The 21,374-nt window shown below is 40.0% G+C and overlaps 1 protein-coding gene across 3 annotated transcripts in view; it reads left to right on the top strand.

Moving 5' to 3' along the window:
* The window catches only part of dapk1 (death-associated protein kinase 1), a 72,651-nt gene that overhangs the window by 33,630 nt on the left and 17,647 nt on the right, over positions 1-21,374 (top strand). For all 3 annotated transcript variants that reach the window (XM_029439394.1, XM_029439392.1, XM_029439393.1), the window contains exons 5-17: positions 1,392-1,521; positions 3,145-3,193; positions 3,360-3,386; positions 6,984-7,136; positions 10,431-10,476; positions 10,704-10,793; positions 11,995-12,087; positions 14,357-14,476; positions 16,224-16,322; positions 17,356-17,454; positions 18,344-18,442; positions 18,536-18,733; positions 19,556-19,753. In XM_029439394.1, the coding sequence (XP_029295254.1) occupies positions 1,392-1,521; positions 3,145-3,193; positions 3,360-3,386; positions 6,984-7,136; positions 10,431-10,476; positions 10,704-10,793; positions 11,995-12,087; positions 14,357-14,476; positions 16,224-16,322; positions 17,356-17,454; positions 18,344-18,442; positions 18,536-18,733; positions 19,556-19,753 (1,401 nt within the window). The remainder of the gene's footprint in view (positions 1-1,391; positions 1,522-3,144; positions 3,194-3,359; positions 3,387-6,983; positions 7,137-10,430; positions 10,477-10,703; positions 10,794-11,994; positions 12,088-14,356; positions 14,477-16,223; positions 16,323-17,355; positions 17,455-18,343; positions 18,443-18,535; positions 18,734-19,555; positions 19,754-21,374) is intronic.

Below are 21,374 nucleotides of genomic sequence, written 5' to 3'. Positions count from 1 at the left end.
AGAACAATCTTCACAAATGATCCATCAGAGTTCAGGACATTCGGCCTCCAGGTTTGAAGAAAATAATTAGCCCTGTGCCCAGCCAGCCTACTTGTGATCAATGCTAGAGCTTTTACAAACCTACTGCAGCCTCCGCTTCGCATATCAGCCTCTGTTATTCACGGTCAGCCAGCGGCTCAGATTAAGACTTAATTTGTTTAGTTGAATTACTTTCTGCAACTGCGCAGTATTCCACTTATGTTCACCCATATTCTGATAACATCTTGTTTTGTGTTTGACCTAAAATGTTGTCAATTTTAGGTCAAAGCTATTTCTGTGGCATTTTCTGTGGATATTGTGCAGCCATAAGCGTACCATGACAGCAGTAGTAGACATTCAGGGTCAGAAATAAAAGCAACAAATGAATTTACAAAGACTGCAACTAATTATTATTTTCATTATGGATTCATCTGATGATATTTATATATTATTATATCAACAGATTTATTCTTTGGTTTGTAAAAATTCTTAAAATAGTAGAAATGCTTATGAAATGTTCTAGCATGAAGAAATAACAAACGATTATCAAAGTAATTAACAATACATGTTCTGTCAATTGTGATTAATTGTTCCAGCTCTACTTGTATGAACTTTAGCAGCTTTTTACAGTTTCATTTATGACAAAAAAAATCATAGTTTATAAGCTCTTCACATGTTTTGTAAAGCAACTTAAGCTGTAACTTAAAGTATAATATATAATTACATTCTCTGAGATGTTGAGGAGTAGAAGTAAAAAGTGCCATGAAAAGAAAATACACAAGTACAAGTAGCTCAATTTTGTACTTTTGAGTACTTGGCTGATTGTATTTTCTCAGCGCCTCCTGTTGCCTTTGCTGCCCACAGCCAATCTGTTCTATCCTCACCAGACAAAATCCTCAAGCTTGGCTCATCGTCGAGCTGAAAGGATGGAGGGATGATGGCTTCGTGTAAAAAGAGGCATTATCTTTTAGGAATGTCCGTCTTCCGTTGTCTGGCTTTGCTCAAAGCACATCTTTGCCTTCCCTTCCTTTCTCCCACTCCCTCGAGGTTTTTACTCGTGTTTTGCATGGGATTTCCATGGCTGATGAGCCTCCTTCCTGCAAGCCTGTTACTGGTTCTGTGTCCGACTCTGCTGCTCGCACCCTTATTCCCACCTAATTTGTGTCCTACACTGATAAATTAGGGGAGCGTTTTTCAACATTCATCCTCTGTGAGCAACGTAATTGTTCCTCATTGAAATCACGATGCACAGTTGGCTACATGCTAATAACGGCTTAAAAAGAAAGTCTTTATAAAAATGTCAAATGTGTCACTCCATCTCTCCCTGCTTTCGTGTGTCCTCTTTTTAACTGCCTCTCTTTCTGTCTTTCTAGCCAGAGAACATCATGCTACTGAGCCGCTCAGTGCCTCACCCGCGCATCAAGCTCATTGACTTCGGCCTGGCCCACAAGATAGATTTTGGCAATGATTTTAAAAACATTTTTGGAACTCCAGAATTTGTAGGTCAGTATCTCTTTGTTTGTGTTATCGTTGAAGAATTGCGATCCTTTCTTATTTTTCTTGTTCTGCATCTAGTTTAAACAGATTCTGCTCTGATGAGTTTGTGCAAATATACCATCCTTTCTCTACTTTACTACACACACTCTCTGCACCACCCTGTTTTCCTGACTTTAATCCCAGGGGTTGCATATTGTGAGAGCAGGTGCCAAATGTGCCATAGGGACTAAGTGAAAGAGACCTGATAATAGCCTGGAGATTATTGGAACGGCTCATTCTTGCCAACACAAACACACACACTAATAGACACATCAGTGGCATTGTCCCATCTCACTCACCTACCCCCTTTTGCCCGGGGCGGCTGCCAACAATCCCTCCCCGATGCTAGTGCCCACTACCAGCATCATTCAGGCCACAAACATAGTCTGTTCCCAGCAGTCAAATGGTCTAAATAAAGATCAAGTGGCAGAAAGCCAAAATTATGAGTCTGATGGTTGATGCTGGAAAACGGGCCTTGACGTTCTGAAATTCCCGCCACGGTATGCTAAAATACTTTAAGCCTTTAGCGCAGACTTTTGGTAAAATAATATACATTACAAATAAACATCCATAAATCCACTAAATAAATCCATGGTTCTGATGGTTCCTTGGAATCCTTGAAAGGCCTTGAAAGTTTTTCAAAATAACGTAAATAGACAGGGGTCATGTAACGTGCTTGACTATGCTCTTAAACTTGTATAAAAGTCTCTGTCTTTATCGCTCAACTGTCTGTGAGCATCGTAAAGCCTGCTAGTGCTCAGTATAAAGATTCTCAGCGTTGTAACTGTAGTTAAACTTGATCAGTGTCTCCGATTATGCCGTGTTGGGTCCTTGAATTTGAAGGAATTAGGCCTGGAAAGTCCTTTAATTTGATGTATAAAGTGGTGTCAGAAACCCGGAACCAGCCTCTCCTTAAGAATCATCATGTTTATAAGTTTTCTACATTGTCAAAGTAATCCAGTTACAGTCTGTGCATCCATGGGTACATTGCAAACATGAATGGGAAATATAAACACATCAAGGTAAAAGAAATGTGGCTCAAGTTGCAGCCCACAGCTAAACGACTCCATGGCAACATTATACTTCCTGTTTACATTCCCAACATGTTAATCCCCTGAATAGAGGACAAAGACTAATTGGAGTAATAAAATCCATTAATATTAACTAAATATAAAACTAAATGTTAGTGTAATGTTGTCTTTATTCTGTCTAAGGGGGGGGGCTGCATCCTCCCTCCTACTATGTTCCTGTTTCATAACAAACCTGTTTTGTTTTAATTTGATTAAAAATGAATGTACTGATTCATCTTCAATTACGGTATTCACACATCTGAAGACGTGACAAGAGAAAAAAAGAAGAGAAATAATCACAGTTCTAGCGGAAACAAACAGAGGCTCATAAAACACCTCTGAAGAAACAAAGAGAATCAGGATGTGATAACAAGCTCAAACAAGGACAAGAAGGAATGAAGAAAAGGAGTAAATGAATCTGCAATGGGAAATATATAATCTAAGAAAATCAAAGATAAAGTGTGTGTGTGTGTGTGTGACCTGAATTTTAATAATCTTCTGTTGTGTATTTGCCTAACAGCTCCAGAAGTAGTCAACTATGAACCTTTGGGCCTGGAGGCAGACATGTGGTAAGTAAACAAAAACTCAATCTGCTCCACAATGAGCATTATGTACGTGCTGTTTGAAATCATTATTTCTGAAGAACATCTGCTGTTAAGTAAATGTATGTTTTGCATGATGCACTGCTGTCAAAACGCACAACCATTTTCTCTGTCTTTCTCCCTGCCTCTCCAGGAGTGTTGGTGTGATAACCTACATCCTGTAAGTATCTGAAACGGTGACGATGGAAACATGTATGAATTGTAAACATGCAGGGTTTTTACAACGGCCACTTTTACCCTTTTGTGTTCATATTTCATACAAACCCCAGGGCGTCGTCACTCAACAAACACAACAGTAATGCAGAATGTGGAGAGCTTACTGACTGCTCTTTGACCTCTCTGTCGCTGAACTCGCTGCGCCACTCAGCAGTCACAAGCGCTGTTTGTCGTGAATAATGTAACAGCCTGCAGCAGAGACCGCCGAGCATATTGAAACTGCATTTTGAGTGCACTCGAGTGTGATATTGTTTCAGCAGCTGTGTGAACGTTATGTGATCAGACTGATATTAGCTTCTTATTAAATATCCATTATCAGTGACTTGTCATTGACCACATTCTCTGTGATATAAGTTAAACAATAACAGTGTTTTTCCCACCTGGGGTCAGTGGTATAGCACATTTAGTCTTACTGTACTTAAGTATTTTAAGATGCTCTTATGCTGCTTTTATATTATGTTTTGGGGTTTCTTTGCCTTGATTGGATAGCCCGGTTCTGCTCGAGGTTTCTACCCGTTAAAGTTTTTCCTTACCACTGTCGCACTGGTTGCTCATGGGGGAATGTTCTGTTGGGTGCAGTTTAGACCTGCGCTTAATGAGAAATGTCTTGAGCCAACTGCTATGATTTGACGCTATAAAAAATAAAAAATAAAAATTGCCTTGACTTGGCTTCAGCCAAAGATGGACAGGGGAGAGCGAGGGAAACCCGAGCTCAGCAGTATATACACAAATTAAAGCTCCACCTTTACCTGCTGCAACATTAAAGTGATATAGACATTAGTACATCCATGATTATAATATAATATATATTATCTGCAAATGGGCCATTCTGCATCATGATTAAAAAATTCACACAATAAAAGATTTATAAGGCTAGGTTTTTTTTTACACTGAACCTTATTTTCACCAGGACTTTATACCCCCGCACATCCAAAGGTTGTTACATTTCCTGCTGCAAACGTTGATGTGATGTTGACAGCTTAGAAAATGCTCCCTGTAATTGAAAATGAAGAGATGAATATGTAACATGTAAATGCTGTCCATCACACTTACTTAAAAACATATGTGGTTAAAGCGTTTGAGCTGCAAAGGGCTTTTTTTCTTTTAAAAACCTGATTTAAATACAGATTTGTATTTTTTTGTTTAATCTAATTTTAACCAATTTATTTTATTTTTTACATTCAAAATAAATTCTCAGATTTGTTTTTAAAGAAAAAGCTCTAAAAACAGCAATGTCTCGACCGCTACAGGCTAATGTACTGTAGCTAGCTAACTGGCTGTGGACTGGTCAGTGTTCTTTGATCTTCTCGGCCCACCCGTTGAAGAGGATGTGACCTCAGTCCTGCTGTCATAATAAGTGATGTTAAAATGTTTCACCTGTATGGCTACCTCGGTCAACCATCAATTAATCAATTGATCTTTAAAAACAACCAACACTTCTACAGCAGCTTCATCTTCTTCAGCCAAGGGCTTTCATTGAACAAGCGAGTGTTCTTGAAACAGCCGCTGCAGACATGTCGGTACAGTTTAATTCAACAGCGAGAGAAAAGTTCATGCCCTCGGCGGCTCACAGATCAACTGCTGTTGGCTCTCGACAATGCTTTCCTTCTCTCTTTATACCCAGATACAAGGTTTTCTGAGCTTCCCACACATCTTTTATCCTTCAGAGCGACACCTACACGAAGCACAAACACATAATGTGTGCACAAACCTGCACTTTAGGTGCTTTTGCCCACACAAACATGTAGAGAGCCCTCACCCAATTACAGTGAGATAAATAAAGGATGAAAGTATTATTTCATTATTACAAAATAAGCTGCAAACATTACACGCTTCATTTTAAAAAGGGTAATATTAGCTTGTTTTATTTTGTCTCTACATTACATGAAGCATCCATACATACTGTACACTTACACACGCGATCCTTGTTCCTGCTGTCCACCCACACAGCTGTCACAGCTCTGCCTGGCACGGTAAAAAATAGATCGCTCCCTGCCTATAACAGTGAGCTGCACTTACTGCTCATCTCCTATTTAAAAAAGATAATAAGAAAAAAAAGATGGCTGGGAATAATTCAATAAACCATTTGGGGTGATTTTAAGGAGCATCTACAACCTCTTAATGGGAGTATTCTGCATGAGTGATGACCCGATGGCTACGCTGTAATGAAAGCTGCACAAAAAGCTCCATTAGTCGCTAAAGATACTACGGTTTCCATTTTTAAAGGTTTTGAAAGACTTCCTTTGTCTAAGATAATGTAACCTGAAATCATCTGGGTGAATCAGCCGGTGTTCTGCTCTGCTGGAGCTCTAAGTTGTGGTTCAACTTCTTAAGGACAAATTGTGCACAGTGCATCTTTAAGTGTCATTTTGGAAGCATTTTTGCAAATGAAATGTTCTACAGCATCCCGACTTAACACTTTCCTGCTGATTTTGCCTCCTGGCTCGCTGAAGAATTGCCTTAATTACTAGTTTGTTGTGAGCAGCTGCACCTTAAACAGTCAGTAAATTCATATATTTCCACTCAACTTAAGCTTGACCCCCGCACCACCTCCATGTCTTTCCCAGCTGGCGTGTTAATTAGCGGCTGGTGCTGACTAGCTGGAGAGGTTTCAGTGGAGGAGGGACGGCCAGGGTTTGTCACGCACTGGTGTTTGGTTTAACTGCCTGAGCTCTAAGAGACCTCATCTACATGCATGACCGCTGAGCCCTGTGTGTGCTGTACTGTGTCTGCGTTCGTCCATTAAAACATGCTTTCGGTGCGCACATTGTCCCATAAAATTCCTTGCATATTCATTGTAACAGAGAGCCGTCCCAGCTGGCTTTCCTGTGATGGTGTTTGTCTAACACAGCAAATACTTCAGTTTGATAGCGAGGCTTGACTAATGAGTCATCATTAGCTGCTACGCGGAGCTGTAATCATATTCCCCACATAGACGAGTAGTTAGGTCTCAGTTTCGGGTTTCGAGAGCTGAAGCTAATCAGCCGCTGGTGAGTTCAGTGTTTGAATGGAAATCCAAAGTATTTCCTTTGATTACAAGTTAGATGACGGTAAGCAGGGCTGTTGTTAAAGTAGATTAGAGGTTCTGAAGTTGTTGAGTTGATTAAAACATGCAGTCTAAAAGAAATTCAGATTATCTTGTTATATTTTCCTCCCAGCTGTTTGACTGTATTGTCTTTAGAGCTGTCACAAAATTAAATGTGCACAGTTCAGCCAAAGTAATTCACAATGGTGATATCTGTAGAACATTTGTGGGGGGGAAAGGATACCAGTCAAGTTCATCTTTTACTTTGTTCATTGGGTTTTATCTCTCTTTTTTGCAATTTAATTTGTGTGTCGGGGAGGGAAACGAAGCAAGAACGGAAATAAACAAATGATTTAAGAGGCGCTAGATTATTGGCACTATATTATATGTATATTATTAACATGATATCAATGTTTTTTAAAGATTGACATCACTCATATCGTTAATACCTGTATATCCCGACACACCTAATTGTCACCTCTAACCTTGTTGTTGACCTCTGTCCCTGCCGTGCAGTCTGAGTGGTGCGTCTCCCTTCCTGGGTGACAACAAGCAGGAGACTCTGGCCAACGTGTCGGCCGTCGACTACACGTTCGACGAGGAGTTCTTCAGCAGCACCAGCGTCCTGGCCAAAGACTTCATAGCAAGGCTCCTTGTCAAAGACCCCAAGTATGTACGATCCCTCTTTCTGATATTGAAGACGGGGGTTATGATGCTGTCATGTACCTGCTCTCTATAGTAACAGCTCAGCATGAGCTGGATGAAAAAAAAATCCATTTGTTTCCAAAAGAGTGAACTAGAGTCAATTAATGATTAATATTCATGATTTATTAATTTTCTATGAATCGTTAATTCTATCAAATGTGACAAAAGTGAAAAATGGCCGTCATTTTTCCCACATTCCAGGTTGAAGTCTTAAAATCGTTTCTTTTGTCCAGAGAATATCTGGCCTCTCTGCTGGACGACTTCCGTTAGAAAACATTGAAACTTTGCATGTATTTCCTTTGCAAACACCCAACGCATTGACCACAAAGGCCCTCATCAGCTCTGCTCACGCTCTCTTTATGGTTTTTTAGGAAAATATTTTGAGATTCGGATTCCAATAACAAATATTTTACATTTATTCAAATACATTTTCCAATGTTTGTTCATCATATAAGTTCATCTTTCTGAATGCATCTGGAAAAAGAGTGTCAACTAAGGACTTCAAATTAGAAAGGCAGTAGCTAGAATTTTAAAATAATGCAGCATTATAAATAAAATGTTCTATCTTATCTCCAACTCTATATAATGTCTTCAATAGTTTACTTTAAAGGAAATCATTCTAAATATTTGATTGATCTTTCTTTTCTTTTTTTATCCTAAAAAGCTGACAAGATAAGTAAATATATGCCCTCTGCAGATACTCCAAATACAACTATCTTGTCACGATATGGTACCTAAAACTGTGAACGTCTCACCGAGTTCCTCCAGCAACAACTGAATGCCTGCAGACAGTGAATGCCTCCAACACTCTTACACTCTCTCCTGATTCTTCAGAACAATGGAGTGAGCGCGAGGGTGGCGAGCAGCGGTGAATAATCATTTCATTTAGACGGGATGAAGTGAGAAAAGACCCGGGTTGCTTTAAACAGACAGTGGGCGTAAAGAGGAGACTGACTTTACAAACTTCCACTAATGGTGCTTTCAGAAGTCCCCCGACCGAGTGCATCCACACGTAGCGGCTTTTAATTGATCTACACGGAGGGCAGACATGGATCCACTCGGCTGGCAGGAAGATTAATGAAGGTTCCCTTGAAGAAGACACACTCTGATAAGGTTGACTATGACACTGGACTGCAGCAGCACACTCACTGCAACTACACTGTCACCACTTGAAGTTCACCGTTAGGTTTGTGGGGTTTCACTTGGACTCGCACAGAATAACCTGATATAGAAACAGGGATGTGATATTGAACAGACGTCGACAGCAGGAAGTGGTGTGTGCACCTGACCGCACCAGTTTCCCTAAAGGACATGTCGGTTTACGTTGAACAAACTGAAACCTTTTCAAAACAATGCCTTCGTTATTTTCATTGTCAGTTTACAGCTGTTAAATAAGGGATGTGGCCGTGAGGGATTAAGAGAAGCCAGTTAGACCGCTTGGCTTTTATTGTTTTATTGTTAAAGTTAATTAATATACTTTCTGTGTGGAAGGAGTGTTAACTTCATGTTTTGAGTTAGAGAAGCTTAATAATTAAATGCACATCACGTGGGTGCAAGGCTATCAGAAAAACAGCATCCAAACGTTTTTACTTTGTATCTCAGGATTTGATTTAGATTCAGAATCGATCCTGGACTCGATACATACGGGGCTAGTTTCAGAGTACAGTGTGTAAAAGATTATGGAGTTTTTATGTTTGAAGAAGTTATATTAACTGATTGCAATAATAACTTAAGACAACAGGTAACATTTATTTATGCTAAATGTGCACAAATAAACACTTTTTACTAAAAGATTTTCAGTATTTCTCAATTCTGTCAAATTATTGAATTATTAGTTCAAATTATGCAAATATATTAAAATGCTGCCTGTTACATAAATACATTTGGTAGGCTTAGGCTAGCTGCCTTTTCTATTTCTCAGAAACACTTAAAAAATATGCTGTATGTAAACAAAATAACACTGTAAAACTGGTATTTATAAAGATGCTTGACACAACTTTGACTTTGGATTACTGTCCATCAATCTTTGGAAGTCACGTAAATTGTTCCCTTTTCACTCTGATGTCTCGGTATCCTGTTTGACATGTTGTTTAGGAGAAGTGTGAAGAGTTTCAAGTAGGAAATGAGATGTTTTAGATCAACAAAGGTCAATATAGAAAAACAATATTAGGTGATCACATTATTTTGAATGGGGATGAGTTCCAGTACGAACAAATAAATGAATAATCCAATCATATAATAAGAATAATATAGCATCCAATAGTTTTAATTTGTAGAATCTTGTTTGTTTGTATGATCAGAACCTATTCAAATAGTTTTTTTAAACCTAAAACTATTCAGTTAACGATGATGGAAATAAGCAAATCCTCATTTTAGAAGCTGGAAAAAGTGATTTTTTTTCTTCTCATTTTTGCTTTAAAGATGACCTAAAATATTACTCTCAACTCTATATTGTATACATTTCTCCCGTAGTGCTGTGACAAAATAACATTTTAAAGACGCAGTTGGCTGTGTTGGTGAGGCATTGTTGTTTACACAGTTTAATTTTATAGATCCATGAGTTTGATGGCTTAATAGACGCAGAAACACCGGCTTGGCCGGATGACTGTGCGCTTCTCTGCCAGAGTCTGTCGTCGAGCATTTGGCCTTATTAAAATAAATGAGGGGGCTGTATTTTTTCACACAGTGCTAATGTTGATCTGAAGTCACACTACTTAATACAAAACACAGCTTTCATGGGCTGATGAATATGCATGCATCAGTTAAATATGTATTTTTACAGATATAATTGACAGAAAGAAGATTTAAAACCAGGATTGCTTCCGGTGTCCCTGACGACCAGTAGTACTCTAAGGCGGGGAAAATAAATAATGTTTAAGAGAAATAAATCTACCCTGATCCATGTGTGGGATGTGGCATAACAAAAATCAATAGCAGTTACTTTTGACACAATGATTGTGTGTCAAGACACCTTGAGAAAGGCAAGAGTGGAGACTTTTTAGTATCCACGAGCCCATATTTATTAAAGGCTTTATTTATTTCTAACCACCCACTTGTGTGCCTGGATTTGTTATTCTTTATGCCACATGCCACCGTGAATAAGGGCATGTTTTGTTCTTCTTGAATAAATAGATTCCTTTATAGTTTGGTTGAAAGTGACTCATTGCTGTGAGCATTAAATGAAATCACTGGATTAGATCGTTAACTATCATCTGCAAAATATCTAACCTTAACTTTGTATACCTTTTCTGTCCACAGAAAGAGAATGACCATTCAGGACAGCCTCCAGCACCCCTGGATCAAGGTTGGACTCTTTTCTATAGCTGACAGATGGCATCGCAATTTCTTTTTAAGACATTTGTAATTCTTTCCTTTTTCATTTTGTGGCAGTAGTTGATATTTGAAATGTCTTGTTTGTAAGCTGAATGTTGCCAAGCCTCAACTGACTGATTCCTGCACCAAATCTATCTTGCCAAGAATATTCTCATAAACTTTTTTCTATCAATACATGTGTTGTGTTTTTGGAATCAGCCAAAAGACACTCAACAAGCACTGAGCAGGAAGGAGTCGGCTGTCAACATGGAGAAGTTCAAGAAGTTTGCGGCTCGAAGGAAATGGAAAGTAAGTGCTTTTCTCTTGAGTTTTTGAGGTTTGTTTACACACCCAAACTTAACTCTAGGGAAGAAAATGTGCCACGGAGCTCATCACATCCCCAAAATACTTGCCTAAAAACCCTCGTCAGACGTTGTACTGCTGCAGCCTCGCCATAACCATCAGATTTACTGCCGGTGCTGCTTTAGTGCTCGTCTACTTGTCTGTTTCGGTTCGTCACGGCTGACCCAGCGTTGCTTCTTAGCCTGCAAGAAATACTTGGAATATCTGTCTGTGGCGGTTTGGCGGTGCTGTCATGTCATGTCTCCGTCTTCACGCTCGAGTCTGGCACACTGGAGGCTTCGGACTTTTCAGTAACCTTGATTTGAATTTACAGTATTTATCTCCACATGTGAAACCGACCGCAAAACATGACAAAGCAGAGACGTATTCATACAGTTTGTAAAAGTGAGATTTAAAAAGTGTCGGGATTCTGAAATGTCTCACCATACTGACAAGAGAAATAATCAAATCCAGCTGTAATCAAAGCCAGATTCTGTTGATGTTAAGTTTAAAAGACTGCAAATGAAGTCCAATTCAAAACTAGGTGTAATAACATCTGTACACATCAAGATGTTTGTAACTTTGCTGGTTTACGTCCATTTTTAAAAGGACAAACACCGATTGCAAGGTATCGTTAACGTCAGCTCTGAAATAAATGACAATATGATCCCTCGCACAGATTAACACTGAACTCAAAAAGGCAAATAAGACTAGGGGAATGCATTTTAGATTGCCTTTATATAAAACAAGTTTGGATTTATATCTGGAGCCATTAGACATGTTTGGATTATAATAATAATGTTCCTTTTTGTTATGGACCTTCGTGGTGTTTGTTTGTTGTTGGCCAGTTACAGACTGGCCCCTGCCATTAAGCCTTGTGTGTTTCAGCTCTTTTCTTACACCATCATATTTGTACATGTGTGGATGCAGGTTTTGTGTTTGCAAACAGGCTTGCCTCACCGGACTCCATCAGGAACAAATAAAGTTGTGCACCAACTCTGTAGCTCAATATCCAATTTACCAATGCATAGCCGGATAAACAATATGAATCACAAAGAGTTAAAGTAACTGATGGGAATTCGTAAAGAGCAGAAAATTGTGCTGACTTGACATTAACTTCTTCTAGTTCTACTCATACATGAATCGCCATTCTTCTTCTCTTTCCCAGCAATCCGTCCGACTGATCTCCTTATGCAACCGCCTGTCCCGCTCTTTCCTGTCAAGAAGCAACATGAGTGTGGCGCGCAGTGACGACACATTGGTAAGACCTGGAGATCTGCTTCTGTTTTGTGCTTTGACTGGCAGCCATAATATCTGAAGACGTACAAAAAGGCTTTAAACAGGACAGGAAGCAAAGATCTTGATCCAAATTCATTAAGTTAATTGGGTTTGCATCTATTAACAGCATCAAGGCTTCAAATTGCACTTGAGTACAACATCTACAACAGAAAAAGATCCTTACTTTTATCACTGCAGTCCTCTCCTATCTTTAATACAAACCAAATAAACGTAATTGACAGGAGACTGGAAGCTTAATGACTTTCAGATTGCTTTTATTGAAGTGCATTTTATTAGTAGGACCCCGGGCTCTCGGTTACAGCGCTGGTATTTCTAACTCGAGAATCTTGAGCTCCTACGTGTAATTGATCTGTTCCTCGTTACCCACACAGTGCCGCAGGTCAGGTGTTTGTAGAATTGTTGGAATTTCACTGTGTTGGTGACCTTAAAACCAGGTTGCGCTTATAGGAATGTGAGGGGGAAACCCGTGTATATCAACAAGGCCGTGTGATACACAAGAAAGCTTTTATGTTTTGTGTGTACCTATACGTTGATACGGAAAAGCCTGTGAGATGTAAACACTGCAGCCTGAATGAGGCTTAATCATTTACAAAACATTGCCAGCAGGCCAAGGCCAGGCCTGTTTCCTCATCAAATGATTACGCAGCAACTTCCTCATGTCACAGGTGAGCTGGTAGGTAGATGTAAGCGCCCCCTGTAGTCCACAAACAGCACTGCAGCAGCTTTCTCATAGATTTTTTGTCTTTGTTGGCTGAGCAGCTCCAGGGTTTTTACTCCATTTCCTTTACATTTTTGTTCTCCTTTTCAAAACTTATAAGTGAATACTTTAATTATAGATGCATCGAATACATTTTTGATTCATTGTTTGTCTGTAAAATGTGTCAAAGTAGAGTTAGAAGTGTCATCATCAAGTCTTCTTTTCCTGAAAACCTCAATGTTCCTCAACATAGAAACAGGAGTCACCTGGATAATTGAACCATGTATTTCAATCCGTTTGGTATGGATAATGGCTCGAAATACTACAATACCCATGAGCCTCGCTGCTGTTGCTATGGAGAAAAAGCCAATCGGAGGAAGGAGACATGTCGAATGAACTTGAGAGGAAATAATCTCATGTTGCAAATTGCAGTTTGTATGTTGCCAATTTGGTGAAACTGGACGCAAAACTGAAAAAAATGTTAAAAAAAAAATCAAAACACAATCCGTGATTAGTTGGTATTTCAAATGTGGCTCAACTAATTCAGGCAGAAATAAAGATAAAATGATAAATGATTTGGACGACAAATCCTTCTGTCAATTCACTAATCCATTAATCTGCTTATCTTTGCCACGCAAATGAATAGTGAGAGAAACTCAGAGAAACTGTGGGTTAGGACATTTTTTGGAAAGTAGCCTGCCAAGGTAACAAGATTATAAGGTTTAGTCACCTTTACAAAACACCTTAAAATAACTTTTTGAGGGACAAAAGAGCCTGACTCATTCCTACTGCCAACCTTATTTTTCTCAGTCTGTCTGAGACCACATCTTTATTTTTCCGGATACCAACCTCCGTCCTTCCTCCTTTTAAGACGGAAAGACAGTTTCTTCTTTATTTTGGAGAAGTTCTTAAGTAGAGGCCGACTCTGGAAATATCACCCATCAAAAAGAAAATAATGTAGATTGGTAAAACCTGCCATCCATGAAATGCAATTTTCAGAAGGTAAAAATCCCAAAGGAGCGTGTTGACAGCCAAACCCCAGCAGGCGGTTTGCTGCTCGTACGCGTTTGTGTTGTTTGCAGCTCCTCTGAGGTGGTTTAGTCGTGGCTCCCCCAGCAGGGAGGTTATGTTGAGGAATGTAGCTGGACTGTCACACTTGGCAGAACAAACGCCACATCAGCCTTGCCTCCCTCCTCGCCTCCCTCCTCACCTCACTGCCTTTCTCCTCGTCTCTTTGTGCAGCAGAGCGTCACAGCTGATTTCCGTGTCCACCAGCTGACTCGAGGTTATTGGGTCACATGTCACAGGAAGAAAAAGAAAAATGTTGATATATTTTTAACCTGAACTGCAGATGCAAAAGAAAAGTCTTGTTTGTTTCTGTGTGTTTTCATTCATGGGGAAAAAGATGAAAGAGAGACTTGGGGAGGGGGGGGGGGAAGCATGTGATAGAAAGAATTCTCAGGATTAATGTTCACAGGGTTAGATCATCATCCTGTGAACAGTAGAACAGTAACTATCTTTCCCACCCGTTTAGGACGAGGAAGACTCCTTTGTGATGAAAGCCATCATCCATGCCATAAACGACGACAACGTGCCCGGTCTGCAGCACCTGCTCAGCTCCTTGAACAGTTACGACGTCAACCAGCCCAACAAGGTGACTAACGCAGAGATGGTGTACATAAATAGCAATATAACCTGTTTTCTTATTTGTGAGATGTGTGAAATTTATCCTATTCCATTTTTCGATTAAATCCAAACTGGCAACTCTCAGAAAAACAAACTAAACAGAGTTTACGTCCTCATGATTTGAAGGAATGTCTGTAAAAGTATGCAGTGCAGTCCACTTTCCCACAAACACAGACTTCAGTTCAGTGTCGTCACTAAAGCAGCCGATTGGGAAAGGGCCGTGCAACCATTTGTAGTGGTGTCCACACGCTGTACCCTGGAGCAAGTATGATGGCCTCTTTTAGGGAGTGAACATGAACGTTTCCGATCACAAGATCAAGAAGTTAATTTATTGTAGATTGTGTAAAGCAGTGCTTAATTTTAGGGAGAATGTTGAGGCTAAATGTCGACAAATATGGATTGAATCAGAATATTTAAGATAAAAACCTCACATCACAAACTGAAATGATTCCATCTTTCTTTTTTCAATATAGTTGTACTTTTAGACACAACGCTGTTTGGATCACACAAGTCGGAAACAATCCTACGCAGCCACCACTGGAATTTAATTCTACACATATTAAAATACTAATAGTATTAGTGTAGCCTCATCTTTATCTGAAGCTGTGATTAAACACAATGAATAGACTCATGATTTTACTTGCCTGCAGGAAAGTCACAGACTTTCATAGTTGTTGTTGTTGTTGTCCATCTTATTAAAAAAGAAAATAATGTGCAGAGAACAGCTTCTCAGTGTTCACAACCTGATGTTTAGGTGCATAGCCAGACTTAACAACTCCCTCATCTTCATTCTGCTCGCTGTTTCCACTGGAAAGAGGCGGCGTTTGTTGACAGCTGATGGGCGATAGGGGGACATGATGTCATTAAACTCGGTGACGTGTAGAGGAAAAGATAAGATGGGAAGGAAAAGAGGAATGTGAGAATGAGCAATGTGGAGAGGAGGAGGAGAATAACATGACAGTTAGTGGCAGAGCGCTGGAGAGAGGTGTATAAAGAACGTAGAGCGTTGGGCTGTACCGAAAGGTTTGAAGCTTCATTCATAACGTTGACGTACGAAATCTAAATAAACAGCTGCACGGCTTTTATTTTAAGCTGGTCAATTCATTGTGTTTAAACTCGGTATTTCTGAACAGTAGCAGATAGAGATTAGGCTACATGAATATTATTCTATTTGTAGAATTGGATTCCAGCGGTGGCTGCGTACGATTGTTTCAGACACGTTTGATCCAAACATTTCCAATATCTCCAGAGCGTTGTGAAGTCCGAAAGTCAACATTTAGTGACAAAATATGTAAACATTTCCATAAATGACATTTTATAAAACCCCAATAACAAGAGATCTCCCCACACCCACCCTTTTTTTTTTAGGTTGATGTCATAAAATACATACCAGCAGACATTCAAAGCTTCATTCAAAAACTTCAATAAAAGCTTTGAATATAAAAAGAAAAATGACATTTGGTACAGCCCTGATAAAAGATCCAGGGAAAATGACCTTTTCTGGTTCAGATAAAGATCCTCTTGCCATTTTCTTTCATCCTCTCTCCTTTTCTTTTACCTCCGCTCATGTTTCCTTCACTATGAAGATGCCCTAAGACACATAAGACGTCAATTCTGTCTGAACATTTTAAAAACCTGTGGGAGAAATCAGCGCCACCTTTTTAAAGATACACAAACGCATCACGGTTGCATTAAAATGTGTGTGTACATTGCAGCATGGGACTCCTCCCCTCCTGATTGCAGCCGGCTGTGGCAACGTTCAGATCATCGAGGTGCTGATGAGGAAAGGTGCAGAGATCCAGGCCAATGACAAGGTAAAGACTGAAATATGTTTGGTCCAACCAGCTGTGGGTTTTAATAAACAAGACATGCATTAGAGGCGTCGGCGCTGCAGGAATGAAGAAGAATTTGACACACTGTCATTCGGATGAGAGAGAGAGAGAGAGAGAGAGAGAGAGATACTTGATCCTTCCATTAATTCATCCTTCTGTACCAACAGAGCAGCTTCAAAATATGTAAACTACAAACTGTTTTGCAAAACAAATGTGAAAAACTATTTGCATAAATTGAATTGACTTACTTCAGCATTACTGTCACAGTTTTGGCAATAATTCAATATTTTGGTCATTTGACTTTCAGTTGAATCTTATTGTGACAATATGAGTATATAGTGTCGGATTATTTGTAATTGGTAGTGATTTGTTATTATGAAATAACAAAATGATTTATTGAAGTAGTTTTGGACACACTAGAAGTGGGGCAGCAAATAACGATTATTCTCTCAAATAATCGATTGTCAAAATGTATAACGGTGACGTCTTCAATTGTATCCCATACAGTCCGTGGATGCAATGCAAACGTTTATGTTGCACACGTTGTAATATACTGGATACCAACCTGATGGTGTAAAATTGATTTCACCAAATCGCCAAGGGGAGAGGATTGTTCTTCTTTTGTGGTTTTGTTTTGGAAGGTAACAACATGAGGCCTAGTTATTTATTTTAAAACCACGCCTTTAAACATTATGTACCTTTACGTTCCAGAAGTAGCGTCGTCAAAGGTTTGTGTGTTATGTGCAAATTACTGACACATTGTGACCAGATGTCTAGCAGGTTCCGTTTCAAACAGTTACCATCAGCTGACGTTCAACAGCAACAAGTTGGCGAGTGCAGCTAGTTTAACTGACTAACATCCTCAAAACAGCTCTTTGTCAGAAAACATGCTGTGCAGTTTTTTAGAAGGATGTGTTCATATCATCGGGCTGCAGACACATTCCCAGAGAGCTGGATATTTTTTGTAAAGGTCAGCAATAAATCCTGGAATTTCTCTTCTCTCCCGAACCTTCAGAGTGGAGCCAACGCTATCTACTACGCAGCGAGACACGGCCACGTCGAGACCCTGAAATTCCTCCATGAAAAGAAATGCCCTCTGGATATTCAAGATAAGGTAAATCAAGTGCCTCTTTTCCTCTCTCTCAACACACACACATACATACATGCTACTACTCACCACACACTGTTATCTATCAGCAATTACTCACACACTCCCACCCATCGAACCTCTTGAGAAGCATTACTTTGATTCTCCGAAATGCCCAGATACACACACACACACACACGCTCACCACAGTAACCACATGGGGACCAGTTACTTTGGCATTTTATCAGCTTATTTTCTGTTGCTATAGAAACGTGTGTGTGTGTGTGTGTGTGTGTGTGTGTGTGTGTTCTTTTGTGATGCCGACATGGTCTCCATCACAGAGATGGCATGGGCAGACAAAATCCTAAAAGCATTTTTTCTCCAATCATTTTACCAGCGGGTAGCTGGAGGTCACAAACAGGTATGTGTGTGTGACCAATTAGTTGTCTTATGAGAAAGACCTTTTTAACAAGGTGAATCTTTTCTATCTTCTTTATTTAATTCCCCTAATTTAATAGACCTGTCAATGTTTTTTTCCCAACTTAGATCCATTAGATGCTATTTTAAGCCGCGTCTCGGGTGTCTTTTCACATAAGCAGCTTCTCTGCTAACGAGCTTCTTCTCTGACTGGCAGCCATAATGTTAAAGCCGATTGGATCGATTTCTAACGAGTCCGATATCTGCGCACACCGGACGGTTGTTTGAATGGAAGTTATTGGCAAAGTGTCCGACTCAGCGGAAATGGCATGACTAACAGGAAAATCATTTTCCGTTTGAATGTATTTTTCCACATGAAAGTAATTATCGTAAAACCTCCAAGGAAACCTTTTATTTTTATTTTTAACTTGTAGTTTACATAATCACCTTACTGTATATAAGTGCTGATGATTTGTTAATTCTCTGTTGTGTCCTCCAGTCTGGTGAGACTGCTCTTCACGTGGCGGCCCGCTATGGCAACGTGGATGTGGTGAACTACCTGTGCAGCATCCGAGCCAACCCAGACCTGGCTGACAGGGTAAGCACATGCACATTTAGCAAATTATTGTTTTTTTTAGAAGGACCTTTCTTCAGGTTTTTATTATTTTGCATTCTACATTTCCATCTCCAGGAGCAGGAGACCCCGCTGCATTGTGCTTCGTGGCACGGATACTCGCCAGTAGCTCGAGCTCTCTGCCAGGCAGGCTGCCACGTGGATGCAAAGAACCGCGAGGGGGAGAGTCCGCTGCTGACGGCATCTGCTCGGGGCTTTGTGGACATTGTAGAGTGTCTGGTGACGCACAGGGCCGATCTAGAGGCGACTGACAAGGTGATCAGACCGGAACACTTCAACGCAGAGGATTTATTTTTATGTCTGACTCCTAACTTTATTGCAAAGACAACACTGTTTTATTGCAGATTTATTTATTTATTTATTAGAAAGAGAGATAAGTCTAAACAGACATTTTATTCCTTATTCATGTCGGGAATCTGGATGCCTTTAGTGTAGTAGTTTACCTCAGTGTCTGCTCCCGTTTGTTCCAATTATACCCCGAGCATAGATGGAAAGTGAACTACATTAATTCCCAGAAGAGAAACTAGTTTACCTCTGCAAATGGAAAAACTAATTAGAAAAAGACAAGTCGGACAGGTTACAACGAGCCAATGAAAGACAAACAATACAAACACAGTTTCTGACCCCTCTACACCACCATGGGGATCATCAAACCTTTCATATGGATTGCTCTGTGTTTCGTGTCTGCACTATATCTCTGGTCTCCTTTTCATTGTTTTACCATTTTTATTCATATATGATGATATAGGAACCTTTGTCCCCCCTCTCTTTCTACCCTCGTTTCCTGTCGATCTCTCCCCGGTGTGCGTTCTAATAAAGGCAAAAACTGCACCCCAAAGAAATATAAGAAAAGGCTTCATTCCTGCAGTTTACCTAACCTGCTGTTAGTTTCACATGAACCTGAACACAATGTGCTGGGAAGCACTGACATTAAATAATGTGACACTGTGTGTGTGTGTGTGTGTGTGTGTGTGTGTGTGTGTGTGTGTGTGTGTGTGTGTGTGTGTGTGTGTGTGTGTGTGTGTGTGTGTGTGTGTGTGTGTGTGTGTGTGTGTGTGTGTGTGTGTGTGTGTGTAGGACGGACACACAGCCCTCCACCTGGCCGTACGGAGGTGTCAGGTTGAAGTGGTCCGCTGCCTCCTCAGACACCACTGCCACCTGGACCAGCAGGATCGCCATGGCAACACGCCGCTGCACATTGCATGTAAGGACGGAAACCTACCCGTCGTCACAGCGATCTGCAGCGCCAAGGCCAGCCTTGACCTCCCAAACAAGGTGAGGACTGCCCACTGCACCAACGTGGCTAACATATCAGCATTGGTTAAAGGGTCAGTTCGCCAAAGTTTGAAGAGAATTCACTTTAGTGGTATCCAGCCAGGTTTTGAGATTTCCACCTCTAAAAGTAATTACATTACTTACATCTTTAGCAAAACAATTCATTTGGGTTCAGAGTCTTGCTTAATGACAGAAGGGCGGAAGGGCAATGGCCCCTAAATGCCTTTGCTGCAACATATTTGTGTGATTTTATTTTATCACCAGACTTTAAGAGGACAGGTTTTAACTAAGATTCATGTTTGCGATAAAAGTTTCAGACTAAATTAATTTTGGGATTCTATTTGTTTAATCAGATACATTTTCAACAAACATGAATATATCCATATTATAACAATATTACATCAAACACAAGTTTAACACATTTCATTAGGTCACAGGTCAGCATCACTGACTATTATGTCGCCCTGGCTCATTCCACACTTTCATGGTTAAGTTCAATGCAGGAGAAACAATAGTTGAGACCACAGTGTGCTTTTTACTTTCAAATCTTTCCCAAGGAGGCTATGATAGCTGCAGATATATGCCCATGGTTTAGAAATGAGTTGTTTTAACAGTCACATTCTTTTGTTCTGTTAGCTGTTCCATGCAGACTAAACGAGAGCTCATCACAGGCCAAAAAGAGCGATAAATAAACATTGAAAGCAAACACATTAAAGAGATTAAAGGCATTTCTGTAAGTGTACCGGTAAATACACGCAGCCTGAGGACTTTGCTGTGTGATCTTATCTAAACTTGACTGAGCTCATACATTTGGCATTCAATATATTACTTAAAAAACTTCTTTAGGTCTATTTACTGGGAGAGTATTTGAAATTCCGAACTCTGTGAGCATTTCTTGGGCTGGAAGTGGTCTTTATTCTGATATTTGCTGACTAAGCAGCTTTTTTTCTTATCTGGGTGAACTGGTCCTTTAGGGGAGCTCTCACATACCTGGTTTGCATTTGACTAAAGATCCCATCTTGCTTTGCCTCTGCCAGGCACAACTTCCCACATGTTTTGCCTTTTTCACTTTCTATTTTGGCGCCATCCATTTTAATGTATTCTGCAATGGGATCACTCTTGTCCGACAATGGTAGCCCACTCAGCTCTTTGCGCATAAGGAACATATTTTCCGTGAATAGTTCAGGGAAGTGATGTGCATCGGGAGCAGACGGCACTGCCAGAGATGTTTTGATTTATTCATAACTTGGGGGTGGGGGGGGGGGGGGGGGTTTCAAAGCTTATCTAAAGCAGAATATCGCACATTTCTGAGTCTGTGCCTGGATTTGTCTTCACTGTCAGCTGCAGACACTGGGGAGAAAAACGAGGAGGGTGGAATTGAAAACGTCTCCTGTTCTGTTTTCAGCAGAATAAAACGGGATGAATGCCGTCTTGTTTTTCAAGTTGTGACAGAAGGGAATTGATTGAAATGCTGCTTTCAAACAAGCTTATTTTGAAGAGTGTATTGATATTTTCCAAAGCTTTTTCTTTTGTCCTCCGTCACAGAAAGCTTTTATAGGAGTTGGTCAGTATTTTCTATATTGTGGAGAAAAATAGTAACGCTAGTAATTATTGTCTTTTT

Source organism: Cottoperca gobio, chromosome 9 (assembly GCF_900634415.1).
Source record: "Cottoperca gobio chromosome 9, fCotGob3.1, whole genome shotgun sequence".
In the NCBI taxonomy this organism is placed as follows: Eukaryota; Metazoa; Chordata; class Actinopteri; order Perciformes; family Bovichtidae; genus Cottoperca; species Cottoperca gobio.
The sequence above is the reverse complement of the archived record's forward strand: the minus strand, read 5'-3'. Positions and strand labels throughout refer to the sequence as shown.